Source organism: Micromys minutus, assembly GCF_963924665.1.
Source record: "Micromys minutus genome assembly, chromosome: 7".
NCBI classification, from domain to species: domain Eukaryota; kingdom Metazoa; phylum Chordata; class Mammalia; order Rodentia; family Muridae; genus Micromys; species Micromys minutus.
In genome coordinates this window covers 19,552,651-19,571,386 of record NC_137976.1, presented here as the reverse complement: position 1 = coordinate 19,571,386, position 18,736 = coordinate 19,552,651, and the positions used below count along the sequence as shown (strand labels likewise).

The 18,736-nt window shown below is 41.9% G+C and overlaps 1 protein-coding gene across 1 annotated transcript in view; it reads right to left on the bottom strand.

The window, feature by feature from the left end:
- Nucleotides 1-3,672: 3,672 nt before the first annotated feature.
- NRIP1 (nuclear receptor interacting protein 1) overlaps nucleotides 3,673-18,736 on the bottom strand; it is an 82,714-nt gene continuing 67,650 nt past the window's right edge. The window contains exon 4 of the mRNA XM_080919386.1: nucleotides 3,673-11,264. Coding sequence (XP_080775512.1) covers nucleotides 7,448-10,930 — 3,483 coding nt within the window. The 5' untranslated portion in view covers nucleotides 10,931-11,264 and the 3' untranslated portion in view covers nucleotides 3,673-7,447. The remainder of the gene's footprint in view (nucleotides 11,265-18,736) is intronic.

Here is an 18,736-nt window from a genome sequence, read left to right as displayed (position 1 = left end):
AAGATGGCTGTGGAAATTTTTATTGTTATTAAACTAGGCAGAGTGAGGTTATTAGCACACCTGATTGGGGAGGTGAAAGTGTGCTTGGGCCTGTTACACCCTACGTTACTCCAGATGACCAGAGCAATGTACAAGAGACCCTATTTTTAGACTCTAAGATATATAAGTCTCTGTGCATTGTTGGGAGAGGGGGAAATGAAAGATATTTGCTTTTAATATTCTAACCTCACATCTTTAGAAAAACAATAATGGGTAGAAGATGGTGGCTCATGCTTGTAATCATGATAACAAGTTGCTCAAAATGAAGGGTAGCATGCACTCCAAGAGTACTGTACTACACTAAAACCTTGTCCTGCCTGGAGGCAGGAGTTGATGTAGAGGCCATGGAAGAGAGCTGCTTACTAGCTTCCTTCCCATGGCTTTCTTAGCCTTTCTTGTAGAGCCCAGGACCACCAGCCCAGAGATGTCTCCACGCTCAATGGACTGGACTCTCTCACATCAATCACTAATTAATGCTTTCTAAGTTTGCCTACTTCCTGATCCTATAGAAGCATTTTCCTTATTGGGATTCCCTCTTTTCAGATGACCCCAGCCTGTGTCCAGTTACCATAAAGTGAGACAGCCCAGAAGGAGCCTATGGAATTATGAAGGACAGAGTAAAGATGGCTCTTGCTTTCTTCCCAGACAACTGCACTCAAAGATGTCCGCATGACCATGAAGGATGAACGTAAATTGATGCACAAAATCAGGCTAGAGGTAAAGCACACTTCAAGATACCACAAGGTTGGCTAACACAGCCGATGTGGTGTCCCAGACCTCAAGGGGTTACAGCCAAAGACTCACACAGTGGCCAAGAGAGGAAAGGCTTCAGGCTCTGAGTAAAAGTGTACTTTTCTGATTACATGAAAAGCATCCCCATTGTTGTCTTTGAATTAAACAGCCTCAGACAATAAACCTGTGCTGGTCCTCGTCTCTAGAGCACTGATCACAAAGCTTTTCAAACACAAGAACCACACCTGGAGAACATTACCTCCTATACAGTGGTCAAAAGTGAGAAATAAAAATGAGAAGAGATCAGTAGAAAAAGACTGCAGTTTTCTCAAAGTTGGAGGAACATTTCTATTGTGTTCTAAAAAAACCAAGAGGCAGATGGCAGCTCCTCTTTGTCTGTGACATTACAAAGGCTGTAAAAGGCTCAAAAACTCCAATATATTTACTTGCACATGCTCATAGGGGTGGGTCAAGTGTCGCAGAACTTACAGGGTTTTAAGACTGTTTCCTACTGCTGATGCCAAGAAGTGCTTGCTGACAAGAGCCTGGTATGGATGTCTCCTGAGAGGCTCTAACAGACCCTTACTGATACAGATGAGGATGCTTGAAACTAAACAGCTGACTGAACATGGGGACCCCAATGGATGAGTTAGGGAAAGGACTGAAGGAGCTGAAGGGGTTTGCAACCCCATAGGAAGAACAACAGTATCAACCAACCAACCCCAGAGCTCCCAGGGACTAAACCACCAACCACTGTGTACACATGGGGGAACCCATGGCTCCAGCCACACATGTAGCAGAGAATGGCATTGTTTGGCATCAATAGAAGCCTTTGGTCCTGTGAAGGCTCATTTCCCCAGTGTAGGGGAAGGCCAGGATGATGAGATGGGAGTGGGTGGGTGGGAGTGGTAGCATCTTCATAGAAGCAGGGGGAGGGAGTGGGAGCATGGGAGGAGGGAAGAGGATAACATTTTAAATGTAAAAATATAAAATATCCAATAAAAATATAAAAACCCTATAATTTCTGGAGGTCTTTAACCTACTCCAGAAGGCAGCATCTTGAAAGCATAAATAGCATTGCATTAAAGACATACGGAATTGGAGTATTAACTCAACGGCACCTGCTGCCAACAGAATGCCAACCCTTAAGAGTCACCATAGCATCCAGAAGGGCGCAGCATATTTACCAATTGAACATTGAAAAATCTATTTGCTCTGGCCCATCAGGTCAGTTTAGTGATCCCAGAGGCAGGGAACAAAATTTCAGTTTGTTGTTGATAGCTCCAGGCCAATTAAGCATGAAATAGAACCTTGCATAGCACATAGCAGGGGCAATTCTAACTCTATTTGGCTTTGAAGACTTTTCATATTAAAGACACTATGATATAATATACACATACATACATACATATGTATATATATATATATGTATGTATGTATGTATATTGTCCTGAAGCTGTTAGTATTTTAATGTTAATTCTACTTCCCCAAGAAGGGCTACCTAGTCACGTGATTCTAAGTGAACCTTCCCATTTTAATTAGTAAAATAAAGGGAAGCCAGTGACTGCGCGTGGCGAGGGAAGTAGAGAGGTCAGAGGAGGTCAGACAATGGATAGAGAAGATCATGGCAACACGGAGCTTCCCAAGGACCAGCTGGACCCAGGTGGGATTGGTTGGTGTTAAAAAGCTATGAACATTAAGGATTTTACAAGTCTAGTATCTCATATAAAAAGGCAGTTTGTATCTTTGTCTATTTGATGCAATCTTGTTGTGTAGAGGGTATGTGGATTGAAAGTTGGATATATAAACCTGTACAAAAAGCTATTGGGCTGTAGAGTTGTGTTTGTGGGATTTGGGGGTACAGAAACACCCCAGGACAGAGGCAGAGACCAGGCAGTAGTAAACTGCCAAGGGAAGGGAGTTGCACGGACAGGTTGCATGGTGGCAGCTCAGACCAGGTGCCAGAGGTATATCCAGCTCCGTATCAGGGCCGGAAAAGAGACAAGCATTTTTATTTTTTAATATTTACTGCAACACACACACACACACACACACACACACACACACACACACACGTATATATTGGTGGTACTTTAAAAAACTTATCGCAGGCAGTGTACTTAGGCTTTCTCACTATGTAAATAAAAACATGTTCTTTTTCCACTTCTCATTTTGAAGTTACCATCTATAGAACCAGCCAGACAAAAGCTGCTGCTATGCAGATACTGTACAATAGCAAGGTGTGTCTCTAGGTTCTGGGCTGGGGCTTCGTGAGTGTTTGAGAGGGCTTGCTGCTGAGCTGGGCCTCGGCCTAAACATCTATGAACCTGTTGAGAATACCTGCTGAGACTGTAAGAATATTTTCGTGCCAGGAAATAGAATTTGTGGTCAGGAAAAATGCCTTCAGCTCATGAAAAAATATAAACCGTCACTACATCAGAATGCAAGAAAGACAAATGTTAATTTTCTTCCCCCTTTTCCCCCCCTACAGAAGCTTGTCTTAGCTGGGTGTGATGGCTCAGATCTATACTCTTTTAGCTCCTTGGGAGGCTAATGAAAGATGAGTCTAAGTTCAAAGCTTGTGTGGACAACAAACTGAGCTCAAGGATAACCTAGGCAACACAGAGAGGCCTTGTCTCCAAACAGTGAAAACAGAGTTGTGAATACAGTTCTTGTGCAGACAGAGGCCTTGGGCTCAGTCTTGGCTATTGCTAACTCAGAAGTAAAATGGTCTCTATTGCTGATCACATGTGTACTCAGGTCACCACATTCAACTATCCTCCTGTATACATGCAGCTTTGTTCGGAAAGTGACACATTCTTTTGTCTCTTGGATTTAAAACAAAGAGCCCCATTAAAAATGAAAGAAAAGCTTCCGATAAAAATCTTAGGACAAAGTATATGTATCTAATTAACTTTATTTGGAACACCGTACAAACTCCAGTTTAAAAAAAAAAAAAAAACAAAACAAAACATGTAGTGGTCATTCAGTTACATACTGAGAAATGGAAGACAGACCACAGGCCAGCTGTCACTCTGAGCTACGCTTTAATTACATGTTTCCAAATATACTAACTTGCTGGTCAGTTGCTTATTTTACCTTCATCTTTTTTTCTGAAACAGATAAAATACATGATCTATTGCTTTTTTCTTTTTCTCTTTGTGACCTTGGACTTAAACAGGAATAATGGGAAACGTAAAAATCAGAGAAAGCCCACAAAAATAAGTCATTTCAAGTTAGAGACAGTGCATTTTTTTCCTCATTTATTCAAATTCACTGCAGGAAGTAAACACTAAAAGATTAAAAAAAAAAAACCAAAAAATTCACACTGCAGTATGACATATATATACAGTCCGTGACATCACATAAAGAAATCAAATTTAATAATAAAAATGGCAAATTATATCACTAAGCAGATTGCATCAAAACTGGCTGTAAACCCCAAGACTCTTACCATGAATGGTAATGTGCCTGCACTCTAGTATTTAGGAACACTGAACTATTCCTGGTTATGTTTCCAATGGCATTTTACGATTTGTGAAGTTGCTATGTGAGTTCTTTATGTTGAAAGTGGTTGATTAAAAAGAAAAAAAAAAATTAAGACCCTTGGATTCAAAGCACATTTTCTCACAAATCCTAAGCCACAGAGGGTCATGTCCAGAAATGGAATACTGTCGTTTTGGATGACCATCTGATCTGACTTGAGACATTTTCTGTCAAATGCACAGATGCACAGGGTTTCCCATGCACGTGTCATGCAGCTTGTAATCAAACTTAAATAAAAGGTTTATTTTATACATTTGTCCAGACTTGCAACTGTATACATACATGCACATTTTTAAACCTGTCTGATTATATTTACACTTAATACATGGAATATACAGGAACCAAAGAAATTAAAAGGTTTTTCTGTTGCATTAGAACAATACAAAATATGTATTTTTTTCATTAAGGAAATCATTATTTACATCACCTTTAAAAACCAATTTTAACATCTTCATGTAACAAGTCAATATATATATATATATATACACACATTTATATATATATATAGAAAATATATAATCTCACCAGTTTATTCTCCTGTAAGATGTAGCAGAGAATAAACAGGTAATGCCACCTCAGTGATGTCAATGAGGGCTGTAGTGCCCATTCACAAAGGACGGTATTAGGAAGAAACTGCCCAGATGTCAAAAATAGTCCTTGAAAATGTGTATGTGCATATTTGAATCTACATATGCAAATAAGGTGAATTTGTGGACATATGCCATTTCTCTTCTTTAAGATTTCTCTAAACGAAACATGGGGAATATTCTCTAGTAAGTCAGAACAGCATTCTTTATAGTCATATTTATTTTTGTATTACATAGTCTCATTCCAACAAAAACAAGACAAAAGAAAGCGAAGCGATGCTGGCTCTGGACATTTCCCTGACCTAAGTGCTGTTCCATTGTAAGGAAACTACTGCTTCTGACTGAGGATGGACTCCAGCAACCTACAATGTATTTCTAAGGCTCCAGCCCTGTCACCATGACCAAGAAAAATGACTTAGTGTAAAGCTTATTTATATAGTGTAGACAATGAGATTGTCACAGTATGAACATGGAGTAAAGTGTCTTCACTGGCCAGTGGAATTTTTCATAGCAGAATAAGCGTACGCCTTCTCCTTCCTCTGACGTAGCATAATATACACTCTGATTACCATATAACATATCCATTAACTATTTACAAATCATCTTGAGAGAAAAATAACCATTTAGAATTTTAGATAATTACGAAATAATGTCCATTTGTAATATAAAAAATCTTAGAAACAACTTCAAGTACACACAACAACTTCAAATAAACTTCTGCCTACCTAACTGCTGAGTACTCAGTAATTTTTGTTAAGTCAGTTGTTAACCTGGCTCAAAATCGAAGAAAAAAAAAAAAAAAAAAAAAAAACAAAACAAAAAATCTGGAGGACACACTGTGGGTATAAAAACTGAACTCAAAAAACCAACTTGTTTCGAGATTGAAATTCCACATGGCTCAATTATATATTAAGTTCTTTCAAGACAAGTGTCTACTTTTAATACCTGTTATAAATGACTCGACCCATGCAGTGACTGTGTAGGTCCTGTCGTGGATAAGTAAGTGCCCTTTGATTTGGTTTCAGGTAATCTGAGTTGGATAACTTTCTTGGGTTGAATCTGTTAGCTCTCTGTGTGCAGAGGACAGTTTGAATAGAAGGAAAGGATGTATTCAAGAGAGGTTTCCCAACCACCCTGGGATCCCCTGAGTTTGCTAAGTGGCCCTGTTATTCCACCCCTAAGGCTAATTAAGTTAATCTTACTAATTAGAGCAAATAAACAATCACAGATTTTCCTGAGATGTTGACCCAGATAGGAAAGTTGCCCCCTCTACCCAATTATTTATTTAGTTTTTTTGTCATAAAAAGTACTGAATCTGATTTCCAAAGATATAACAGCAATATAGGAACTACAACATTGCAAATTTCGAGTGGATATGTGACTGGATTGGGGGAAATATAGGCATCAAATAGTTACTTTAAAGTCCCATGTTCTGGAAAAGTCATAAGCCAAGGTTTTTAAACATCAGTGTGCAGAAGAAACATATACAGAACACGTCAGGACACAGGCGGAAGGAAGACTCCTGGGTCCACTCAGAGACCCTGTTCTGTAGACCTGAGATGCTGCCTATGAATTTGCATTTTAAACAACAGCTCCATAGAGTCAGATAGCACGAATGCAGTTTCTGTGTCCAGAATTAAGAAATCCTGGTTGTAAGGGTTACAGGTCCCACAGGAGTGGTGAGGATTAACTTTCAAAAGGGACGGTGAAAACCATCCAAAGAAAACCCATTTCTGCTTTTGTTAAAAACTATTTCTAAGTAGTCAATTATTCAGGAAACAGCCTGAAGGTGAACATTACCTTCTCTTTTTGAAAAAGGAGGAGTATTAATTTAGTAAAGTAGTCAAAATATTAAAAAAATGGGAATCTGCCTTTTATTTTTAAGGAGCTATTAAACTGCCCTCTATTGTAATCAATTGTTACTAAACAGTACAAGGTTTAAAGAAATAGATATTGAAAAGGTCTGGGCGGGGCAGACTCATGGGGAACTGTAAAACCCCTTCCAAGAGTTAAAAAGAATTTTGTTTAGCAAAAGTGAAAAATGTAAGCATTGCTTTTTCTTACTTTCAGACAGATGAGGTGTGAATCAGCACAAGGCTTCTGGGTTTTTCCCAATTTGGTTTTCTTCCAAATAGCTAACAATTTGGACATTACAAACATGTTATGTAGGCTGGCTTCTGAGATGGGAAATGAAAGACCCTAATAAAAGACAGCAGGTTGCATTAATCCGCTACTGGTGAAGTTGTGCATTTTAATGTTTGCCTCCTATTTATGATTATAAAACAGGTTCATTCATAGGCGAGAGACAGTTGTTGTCTGATGCATACGGAAATATTAAACAACCAACCTCTAGTTTCCTCATGGCATCTAATGTTTAGCAAAAATTAGTATGCATATTTAAACATCACCAGTGACCAATACTTTCAAAAGGAAGGACGTTCAATTATACATGCTTTGCTCAAATCATGCTCTTATTTATACAGATCTCAAGTTCATACCGACTAATTTTAAAAAAGATCCAAAATGGTGCGGCAGGTACACATTTATTCTGACTCTTTTTTTATTGTGAGCACGCTTCCCAGAAGTCCGTAAACTTCTCCATTTGTACTGTGTGGGAGAGAAGCATGATTTCCCATATGGCTATTGTAAGGGCTTCTTAGATTAAAGAAAGAAGCCTTCGGATCTGCAGTAGGAAGTAACTCTTCTTTGACTGTAACCTGGGGGAGACTCTCGGCAGATGAAGGCTCCCTCCAGATGTCTTTGTCCTGTGTTTCTTGCGTGGTAAGAGAATTGCCTCCTTTCTGGAGCATGTAATAAAGGATTGGATTGGTTTTGGTCAGTCTCGGAGAGTCTTTTTCATACTCATTCTTCCCCATATCGGTGATGACCCACTTAATGGGTCCCTTCTCACTGGGCATGGGCACAGAACATTCATTCAAAAGCCCAGGTTCAGGTCTGGACCCCACACAGCCCAAGTGCTCTGGGAAAGGAGGGCTCAGGGGGTTTTTTACCACTCCCGGGTAGGGAAATGTCCTATGATCCACAGAACCGCCAGGCTGCGGGGAACTATACACCAGGCCATTTAAAGAAGAAATGTTGAATTCAGGTTTGCTATTGGGCACACTGTTTTTGTGTCCTTTCTTTTTATGGTCGGCGACAGAGTTACTCCTGTGTGGGGACAAATCTCGCACACAGTTCTCTGAGAGAAGCAGCTGCTTGAGAACATTGAAGCTTTTGCTCTCTCTGGCCCAACTCCTATGTTCACCATCGCTGGCTGAACTCTGACCAGCAGGGTATTTATAGTCGAGATCATTTCTGCTAAATTTCAGCTCTTCCTGATTAAGCAACGACCCATAGAGAACCTCAGGGCCGCCGTGATTACTGGCAGTGTCTACCGCACTAGTTTTCATCTTTTTAAATGGGTTTTCTAGTGGTTCCGTATAAAGCTTCCTTTTCTTAGGGACCATGCAAAAGTTCTTTGACTCCAGGGGTGTCAGCTCACTGTTTCTGTGACTCTTGTCCGGATCGTCTGCCGGGTAGCTCTCCGGATTCTGTCTCAGCAGTCGACTTAACAGACCGTTCTTGGAGAAAGAAAAATCCTGAGGTGAAGCAGGCTCTGATTTAAAGTCCTCCGACAGTGGTAAGGCCGCCGTGCTCCTCTGGATGGTGGGAGTCCCGCCTAAGAAAGGGGTGCTCTTGGCATCGTGGTTTAAATGCACGTTTGTGTTGTGGGTCTGAAAGTCATCACAAGGCTCGGATTTAATTTTTACCATGAGTATCTGCTCATTGCCGGCTCTCTCCGGAGGCTCCTGAGGAGCCTCGTCGCGCACGGGAGTTTTCTCTTTCTTCTCATTCTTCCCTTTGTTGGGATTGCCCAGGAGCAACTGAAGGACAGTCCGTCTCTCCAGGAGATTTTCTATCTCACAACCAGGAAGTCCCGGTTCAGGTGTCGCACGCTGGCCGCCGAAGGCTTTGTTTTCTTCCGCTGCATTTGTTTTGTTTGAGAGCAGAGGGCTGTTTAGTCTGTCGATCAGCCCGAGAGGTTTGTCTGCGTGTCCACTCCCCAGCCCTTTGCCGGGTCTCTGCTCTTCCACTGCCAGGGACGACTGCATTCCGCACTGAGCCAAGTTCTGTAACAGTTTGCTGGCGCTGAACGTCGCCGAAGTCTGCGCCCCTTCACTCAAGGCTGGCTTCTCGGCTGGGGATTCTTTGCCTTTGGTGAGGTCCATCAGGTGGCTGGCCGCCGGATTTGTCAGTTTCGAAGTGGGAGGACTGCAGGCATATGGTGGGGAATTCCACTTGATGACCAGAGAGTGTTGAGAGAGGTTGATGGGAGACTCTCCTTGGCTGGATGTGTGCAGTGGTGGAGTGCTCACTGGGGTAGTCCTGTTGGTACCGGGGCTTTCAATGACAGAAGTCCTTGTGTAGTTCTGAGGACTGAACTTCGTCACATCGCTATGGACTTCCTGAGGGCTAGCATTCCTTTCAACAGTCTCTTCACCCTTGTGGCCAAGCAGCAGTTGAAGAAGAGTGACTTTCTGGTGCGAATTCAGCTTGGAGTTTGTTGAGGTATCTTGATCTTCTTTGATGTCAACGCCGGGGACTTTGGGATCCCACGTGTTTAACAAGGACTGGGTTAGGTTCTCGAGAGAAACGGGCCGCTCGGCTTCCGGTTTCTCGATCCGGTGTTTGCAAGACAGGTCTATGGGAAGGCAGTTAGAGTATGAGCTCTCATCTCCGCTGCTGTCATCTGTGAAGCTAGGATTGTTATCAGAGAACTCATCAATCGTGGTGGGTGTGCTACTCTCAAAACTGCTTCCTCTCTCATTCTGGCTGTGCCCGTTCATGGGCGCGGGGATGGTCTGGCTTTTGAGCAGGTGTAAAAGCAGACTGTTGTTAGCAGCCTGCTTCCCGTTGTTCCTTTCCAGCGAGTTCTTGTAGCTCGTGTTTTTGGGGGAGGAAGGAACGGCGCCCATTGGATTCTGGAAGCTTGCAGCGTTATTCTTGCTAGCCACCAGTTTGCTTGACGGCAGTGTTCTGGCCTGCCCATCGAGATGGCCAGGCACCCCTTTGGAGAGCTGGAAAGCGCCCATGTCTTTCTGACCGTTCTCTTGCAATCTGGCCATGGCTGCAAGTCGTTCGCTGGCTGCCTGATGTGCATTCTGCGTTTTCAGCGCGTGCTCCCGGGAGTACTGCTGCAGGTGGGCTTCGCTTGAAAGGAGCAGCGCTAACTGGCTGCAGGCGACGCTGGGCTTGGGGGAGGCGGCGGGGCTCGCCCTTTTCTCCACCATGCTGGCAACAGCCTGTAATCTGGCGGCACACGACAAGGGCTCACTCATGACCTTTGTCCCACTTTGTCCGACATGATGAGGTGACTCAACAAAGCTATCTCTGATAAGGTTGGGAGTCACGTCAGGGAGGGTGGTACCCGACTTTTGATCCTTAGTTTTACTTTTCTTCAACAGAGTTTTTAAGTGACTCGAGGCCACGCCGTAGCACCTTAAATCCTTCTCCACTTTTAAAGCGTCCTGACTGAGGGCATATCCTTGCTCCTTGAGGCTCTGTCTAATCTGCTGTGACAGAGCAACAGTCTGCAGCCTAGTGCTGAATGACTGAAGTAAAGAGGCCAGTAACGTGCTATCCTGTTTGCCTTTAGGCCCATTGTCAACCACGCCAGCCAGCAAAGCTTCCTTCTTTACATTTAAATTCACGATGGAATCAGACAGCCTCTTCCGCTTTGCCGCGTTCCAGTCCTCAGAAGACTGAAGCAGTCTGGCTTTTTTGAGGTGCAGCATGCCAGATCCTTGGTACGTCTGCGTACTGAGGGTGGGACCATTGCTTTGACAGGTGGGAAACGTGCTGCCAGAGAGGTTAAAGTTCTGGTCTTCTTCCTTGTGGCCAGCAGACTTTGTGTCAACGGCAGTACCTGGTCCCCCTGCTGCCTGATGCATTAGTAATCCTTCTAGGTAAGTTAAAACAATAGAATCCTGATGCACGTCAGAGCCAAGCTCTTCTCCATGAGTCATGTTCAATACAAATGCTCACAGGGGCTCAGCTTCTGTTCACTTTAAAGATGCTTTTCTTGTCTGTAAGAGTCGACTTCAGTAAGTGAGTGTCGGTCAGTCACCTCCAAGATCAGTCAGAGAGATGCACTGTTACATCCTGACCATGGTCTCTTCTGGCAGTGACACCCGAGAGGCAGGCAAACTCTAATGCAGACTACAGCACAGATTACAGGGCAGGCAAGGACCAGTCTCACAACTTCCTGGACACAGTGGCAGCGGTGACAGCCAGGTCTTAGGGAATATCCTGTTTCTCTTTCTTCATCTTTTGTTGTTCACCAAGCGCACATGTCAGTATCTGAAAATATAAAAATAAAAATAGTTAATGTGTCTATCTTATATGAAACACTTGTGTAAGCCACAGTTGATTACCAAGTTCAGAAAGCTTGATAGGCAGGTAGATTTTTCTCAAATTCAAGAACAAAATGAGTAAAGAGGTCGCCCTAAAGATAACAAGAAATACAGGGTTTTCATTCACGGAACTGGAAGGACTTCAGCATTCTGAATTTTTACTGTTGGGAAGCCAGAACCCCCTCTGTCCACCAAGACTCTGAGCAGCCAAAGTTCATGCGAGACTCTTCGTTGAAGTGGGAAAAGGCTGAAGGCAGGTTCATGACAAAAGAAATCAGAAGGAAAGAGACGATATGAAAATGAAACTATTTATGCAACTGGTTAGCACAGTTGCAGCTGATCTAAAAATGAAGAATATTTACCAATTATTAAGACAAGAAAGGTTCCTGCCCTCGATTTGGCATAATTGGCTGTAAAGGTTTCAGAGTAACACATTCTGGACCGAAAATGAAATAAAATATAAATATGAGTCTACAAGTAGGATCTTGCAGATTTTGGGTGTACAGCGTGATGGGTTACACAACAGCTCTGCAGACGGCTCTGAGGGCGAAGACACTTTATGACTGCCCCGTCTGCTCAGGGACTCCATTACTTTCCTTTTGTCTTAAGCACAGTGACTTGAGATGATCCATATTCTTGTCATCTTGCTGAGATTGAGAAACACCTAGTTCAGTAAGGCCCATCCCTGGGCGGACCTGGATTAACTGCGGAGACCCACCCTGGGTGCAGGCAGCACCGTCCCATAGCCTAGGAGCCCATGGGAGGAAACTGACGAAGAGACAATGCAGGATAGTCTCTGCCTCAAGTCCACCAGGATGTGAGCAGCTCTCCACCCGACAGACGGAGCCACCTGTGAACACGTGAGCCTAAAACTTTCTGTTCTTTGCTTTGCTCTGGCATTTCAACATAGCACTAAAAACTCCAACAACAAAATGGAAAAATACTGAAAGTGCACTTATTGAAAAACGCATAGAATATACTATAGACATAATGGAAAAAACATATAATAATATATATATATATATATATATATATATATATATATATATAATTATATTCTAGAAACACACTCCTGGGTGGAATACAATTCAGTGTTAAGTGCTTGCTTCCTATGTACAACACATAATCCACAGGCCTTGGGTTTGGTCTACAGCACTCTATACACACAAACATGAAGATCACTGTAACTTTAAAGATATTTTCATGTAAAGTAATCCTTTTTGTCAGTTAATAAATATCCTTTTAAATAAGCCTTAAAGATCAAAACAGGGTCTAAAGAACCATGAGAGTGCTCTGGGGACTAATTCATTTCATAGAGAATTAATGTAATTCTGCTCATTTAATGAAATATCTGTTATTCAACAACATTAAAATTATAAAGCAAACCCTGCTTTTATTAACTTAAAAGTACTTATAAGCATAAAAATATCTTCTATATCTTTTTTATGAAATAAAATTTACTGTTTATTTTTTTACTATGCAGTAGGGAAAAAACAGCATTTCTGAGAGAATTCTAAAAAACTAAAATATGAGAAAATTTATGGAGTCTTGATATTACTGTTAAGACAGATAATTAAACATAGAAAACGTTAGTGAAATACTTGGAAATGTTTGAATTAAAAGAGTGTATTTTCAAAAGGGGATGAACGCAAGAAGTTCACATGTGAGCAGGTTATGAATAACTATAATATAGCCAGACTATTTCCAAAGCAAAGCTTTCTAATCTCCATTACTTTTGGTTGAAGACACACAATAAAGACTAGTATCCAGGTGCTTCTAGATTCAGTATTTATAATGTCATATAGCACGCTACTTCAAATAAGCTTAAGCAATGACTTCCAATTGTCCCCCTGAAAATTTACCAATTTTCTCACAGGCAGGTCATAATTACCTGAGTATTAAAATCTCAAGAAATTTCTGCACTGAATCTTTAATGAACGTTTTGGTCTTTGGCTCCAGCTCATAAAAATATAGAAGGGCTCAAGGACTTCTTGCTGTTCCCCTCAGTAGTAGTTCCTTTGACAACTCTATCTACTTTGGGTCCCTTCAGGGGCTTTCTTCACACAGAGTTTTTAAATAGGACATTAGAGTATTTCATCAAGTATTAATAGAAGACATACGAACATCCCAGTCTTGCTCCTTGACCACTTTATCCAGAGGGATGAACGCGCTTCTCTAACCAAGTGTTAGTGAGAAAGGACCCTCGCCTTTTCCAGGAAGGAGCGCCCTACTGTAAATCACACATGCGGATGCTGCTGGGCCCGAACACTGAAGAAAGAGTAGAACACACAAGCCTTAGAAGCTACCACACAGCAGGGATGACAACTGGAAGGGAGGAGCCTGAAGGGCAGTTCTGAGTAAATACTTAACCTCTTAGCTAAATGTGTGTCTTTTCCTAGAAGCCAGGATACCAAGATAACTTTGCAGTGTTACTTCCATCTGAAGATTGATGTGGAGCTGGAGGATTAATAAGTACACACACACACACACACACACATACACACACACACACACACACATACACACACACATACACACACACACACACACACACATACACACACACACACATACACACACACACACATACACACACACACACATACACACACACACACACACATACACACACACACACACACACACACACACACACACACACCACATGCAAAAGAACTTATTTAAATCAGTTTGCTCAAATGAGATACTCACTCTGGGCAATTAAAACTTAAAAGCTCCCTCCTTCCCCACAGAGGTAGGGATTGCAGGAGGCATCCATCCACTGACACCCAAACTCCTCTGTACTGAACATGGAGGAGGGGGGTCATCAAGGCTGTACTTGCTCCTAACTTCCAGATACACACTTTTAACTTGCCTGTAGGGGGCTTGCACAGGTTCAAATCCGTCGCTTAAGTACCCGCATTTTTAAAGCTTCACCAGGAGACAGAGCTGTTTGACCAACTCAGGTGTTCTTTATGGGCTGGACTTAACTCCATGATTCCAAGCATCTTGTTAAACTGTAGTTGACAAAATAGCACACAGCCAGAAGGATAGGCTGGCATAGGAGTGTACCAATGGCACAAGTCTTAGAGGTTTCTTAGTGAATTCTGGAGGATGGAAATGGTTTTGAAGTCCACTCAATCCCCTATGTATCATTTCTTTTCATGAACTTCATTTTCTAACACTGCCAACATTTTAAACCCATTTTTATTTAAAAAGCTAAGATGAACATACTCACACTGGAACTTTCACTTGTAGTGGTTATACAACTAAACAAAATGCAAGAAAATGTTCAGGATCTCTGAGTACCCAGACAAATGGAAGAGACATGACAGGAGCATCCTGGGGACAGAAGCCAGCATCTCCGTGCTGATGTAATAAAATTCAGAACTATCCCCAGAAGACTGAACATCAGAAAACAATCATTAACAAATTACTTTGGTAGCACATTTCTTTTCTTTCTCTCTTTTTCTTTTATGTATAAATCCATAACTAACACAGGGGATTGCTTTTAGGTTTTCTTTAGCACTTCTTCAGAATCACGAGACCACTCTTTGACTTGTGAAGTCTATTCCGAATCTGTCAGAGGATGAGTACCATGAAAAACAACATCCCTTCTCTTGGAACTGCCCATCTCTAACACGTATGCATGGGGGCATCTTTTGAGACTGATGCGTAATTCCTATTGACCTCAACTACAGTTTCTCCATCCCTAAAATAGATTTGACATACAGACAGAAGCCCAAGGTCAAGGTCACAGACCAGCAAGAAAGATTACCAAGAAAACTGATGTAACAGCTGGCAGGTGCCCAAAGCTCCCAGGGTTCCTAGCACACTCCACAGACATCCTGTCTTTACTCACAGGATACACTCTAGTTTAAAAATATTCCTTTCTTCCCGAAGACAGGATCTTCAAATTCTTTTTTTCCTTACAAATCCCGATTCTACTAAATATATTGCCTCAGCTCAAGGACAACTAACTCTTTCCTGCCTCAGAATTGTGAATTTTCACCTGTGCATTACATACACATGCTTGTGGTTTTGTTTGTTGTAACTCATCTTCTTCATAAAATTTTTGAAGGTAAACGTAAGTTGCATATCTCCAAACATACACTGTTCCCGTACAAATCCAATCCAAGTGAGATTAAATTAAATACTGTTTCACAGTATCTCACACCATGCCTAGATTTAACTGTTAAGTAGTGGTTCTATAGGAATATTTTATAATATTTCTATCACAATCTTTGCCATATATCTGGGAAGAAAATTTAGTTATCAAAAATTGCTACAAAAGTGCTTTATAATGAGATTATTATCATCAAAGGTGCAATTAGGTAGCAAAATTACAAACATGCAAGGAGGATGGTGCACTTACAGATCTGTAAATTAATTTCAAATTGTCATATCAGCTTCAGATACAAGCTTAATGTCTCTGGGCATGGTGGCATGCGCTTTTAGTCCTAGAACTCTGGAGAGAGAGGTGTAGCTGGATCTCTTAGTGAGTTCAAGGCCAGCCTGTTCTAAAGAGCAAGTTCTAGGACAGCCAGAACTATATAATAGACTGTCTCAAGGAAGGGGGACACTTAATATGTAAATTATAATCCATTCATTATTTTAAAAAATAGCAATCTATTTCTGCCAAGAAATGCAAGTTGCCTTGATGAGTTAGTTCTTCTAGAAAAGAAGTAAGATTCCTTATAAAACGCATCATCCAAGCTGTCTTAGTGAGAGGCTTTATCAGTTACCGATGCATTTCTCCTTTTCACATCTTGCCTAGGCAAAAGTACTGACTTGCTGTGAACAGACCATAATTTCCCAGAAACGGTTAACATCAGGCACCATTGCTCTTTCTGCACCGGCCCAGAACACAGGTAGGTTTAGATGGAATGTTCCATTATGGAAGACAGATACCACGGCAGACACAGTCTGTGGACAGACGGGCACACAGTGACAACACAGCAACAGGAGAATTTAATACAGCTAAACTCAGACGTTAACCACAGCACAAGGATACAACGTGCATACTGCTCTTTGGAAAGTAACTTTAAATATTAGCACGCACACCAGTCTTTCCACTGGTAAGTGGAAGATACTGTCAGACCGTTACTTGGCTACTTTAAATGGTTTCCTATTTATTTAAGAAACTGCCATGCGTGCTTTTCTCTGACCTCTTTCAGGCCCATCTGTGCATATGACCCAGTGTTTGAAGTGATCTCTAGTTGCAGCCAGGAACTGCTAATCTGAGGCAGCTTTACTGTTATTCAAATTTAAGTGTCCGCCACAGGGGTGGCTTGCTGATAGTCCTCCCCAGGGCACCTGCCAATAGGAAGTAGATTTAGACAGGGTGGGGGGGGGGATAGGAAGGGAGATCAAGAAGAGCACCCTGGTGAGCTGCCAGAGAAACAGGAGTGACATGTCTGGCTTTTGTGACTTCACATACTGGGCTTAGACTATGCGGAAATCACTTTTTACTTAGCAATGATGTAGACAATAAAAAAGAAAAAGACAGAACTTTTTACTATTTTTATCATTGAATAGAATCAAGTGTGCCATTGCTAAAGAACCAAGTACCTCAGCCATATGGAACTCAATCCTTGTTGGCTAACCTCAGGGCAGTGTGTGCACAGCGGAAGACCGACCATGGTCCTTACTTCTCTGCTTAGTGCGTCCAATTCTGAAATCACCTAAATCCCAGCAGCGGTGGTTCTTAATATTTACATTTGGCTTCGAGTTTCTGTTTTCTCTGTGCCTTCCACTAGAGCATTTCTAGACATAGATCATGTTTTATGTTTAAATTCCTATCAGTACCTATAGGGACATAAATCAGTGTGTAGGGGAGAAGCAGTGTGGTATGAGAGAGGGGACATGTGCTCGGTAACTTTCTTCCCATGTGTCCCTCCAATCCCCACTATCGTCCAAATTCCACACACGTCCATAATGTGCAGACCAGGGGCAGTGTGTTCTGTGTGGCACGCAGAGGGGTTCTCCATCTTCTCACCTGCACAATTGTGTGTCCTTTTGTTTGCTTGTGTATACCTTGCTCCTCAATGTGGAGTAAGTTCTTTATAGGCAAGAAGCAGATCTTCTCATCCTGTGTTCACAGAACTGGGCAGACAAAGTAATCTAAGAATGCGCCAAGAAGTCAACCATGTGGTCTCACTTTTACAGAAGAGATGGGAGGCAGGGTGACAATGCATCTCTTTGGAGGTTTCTGAGTCTGATAACAACAGAGACACTGTCTTGATCCAAAAGGTGCATGAGGCTCTACACTGGGGCGTTCTTCTTCTACATACATGCCATGGCATGCACATGCCAAATTCATAGCCAGATCATGGGCACACATGTACACACACACTGTACACATGCACATACACACATAAGCACACATGAATATGTACAGTAACAAGCCTCGATTCAAGACATAAATCAGGGAAACTGAAAACCAGCACATCACAATGAGACATCACCAAGGTGGACTTCTGGCCCCGAGCAACCTGCTATCCCCGGGGGACTTCCATTCCCCTGCCTCCTCTTCTCCCACCTTTGTCAGACATGCTGAGCCTGAACCATCCAGGTAAGCTTCCCTTCCCCACCATGATAGAATTTCTTGAATATTAAGCCAGGTGAAGAGCACACTGTTTACTGTGTCTTTAAAACACTGGCCTATGGCCATCATTAGAAACACCAGGGAAGGCATTTCTGGGACCTGTGTTAAGAAGGGAAGGCTCAAGGTCACTCTTGGCAGTTCAGGACCATTATTAAATAAAATTAACTCTGTGATTTTTAAAACACAGAAAAGAATTATTTCGTGAGGGAAGTTCTAGTAGTAGTAGAAGTAGCAATGCTAAACCTGACTTAAACCAGAGGCTCAAGGCAGAGAGAGTTCAGTTCAATTTCTAGGCCTTTGATTTATCAACTGTTTAACCTTGGGCAAGCACTTCTTTGAAGTGCTGGTTTTTTTTTTTTTTGTTTTTTTTTTTTTGTTTTTTTTTTTTTGTTTTTATAAATGTGCAACACTAACTCCTATTTCATACAACCATATTGAGGAATAAATGTACTCAGAAGGAACACTTGTTGTGAGAATTTGTTATATATTGGAACAAATCAAACTATGAAGTTTCCCCTTGTACTGGACGACAATCTGCCTCTCATTTCATCTGTTAACTTATACCCTCACTTATTTTTGTGTGTTCAAATGTGTGTGGACATGCACGTGTGTCCACAAGGTCAGAGGTTAACCTTGGGTATGCTTTCCTCAGGAGACATCCACATTTTCCTTTCCTGAGACAGGCTCTTTCACCGTATCTGGAGATCACACTTAGGCTAGGCTGGTTGGCCAGTGAGTACCAGCTTCCTGGCCCTGAATCCACAGTACTAGGATTACACATGTGAACCACTGCATCTGGGTGCTGGGATCCC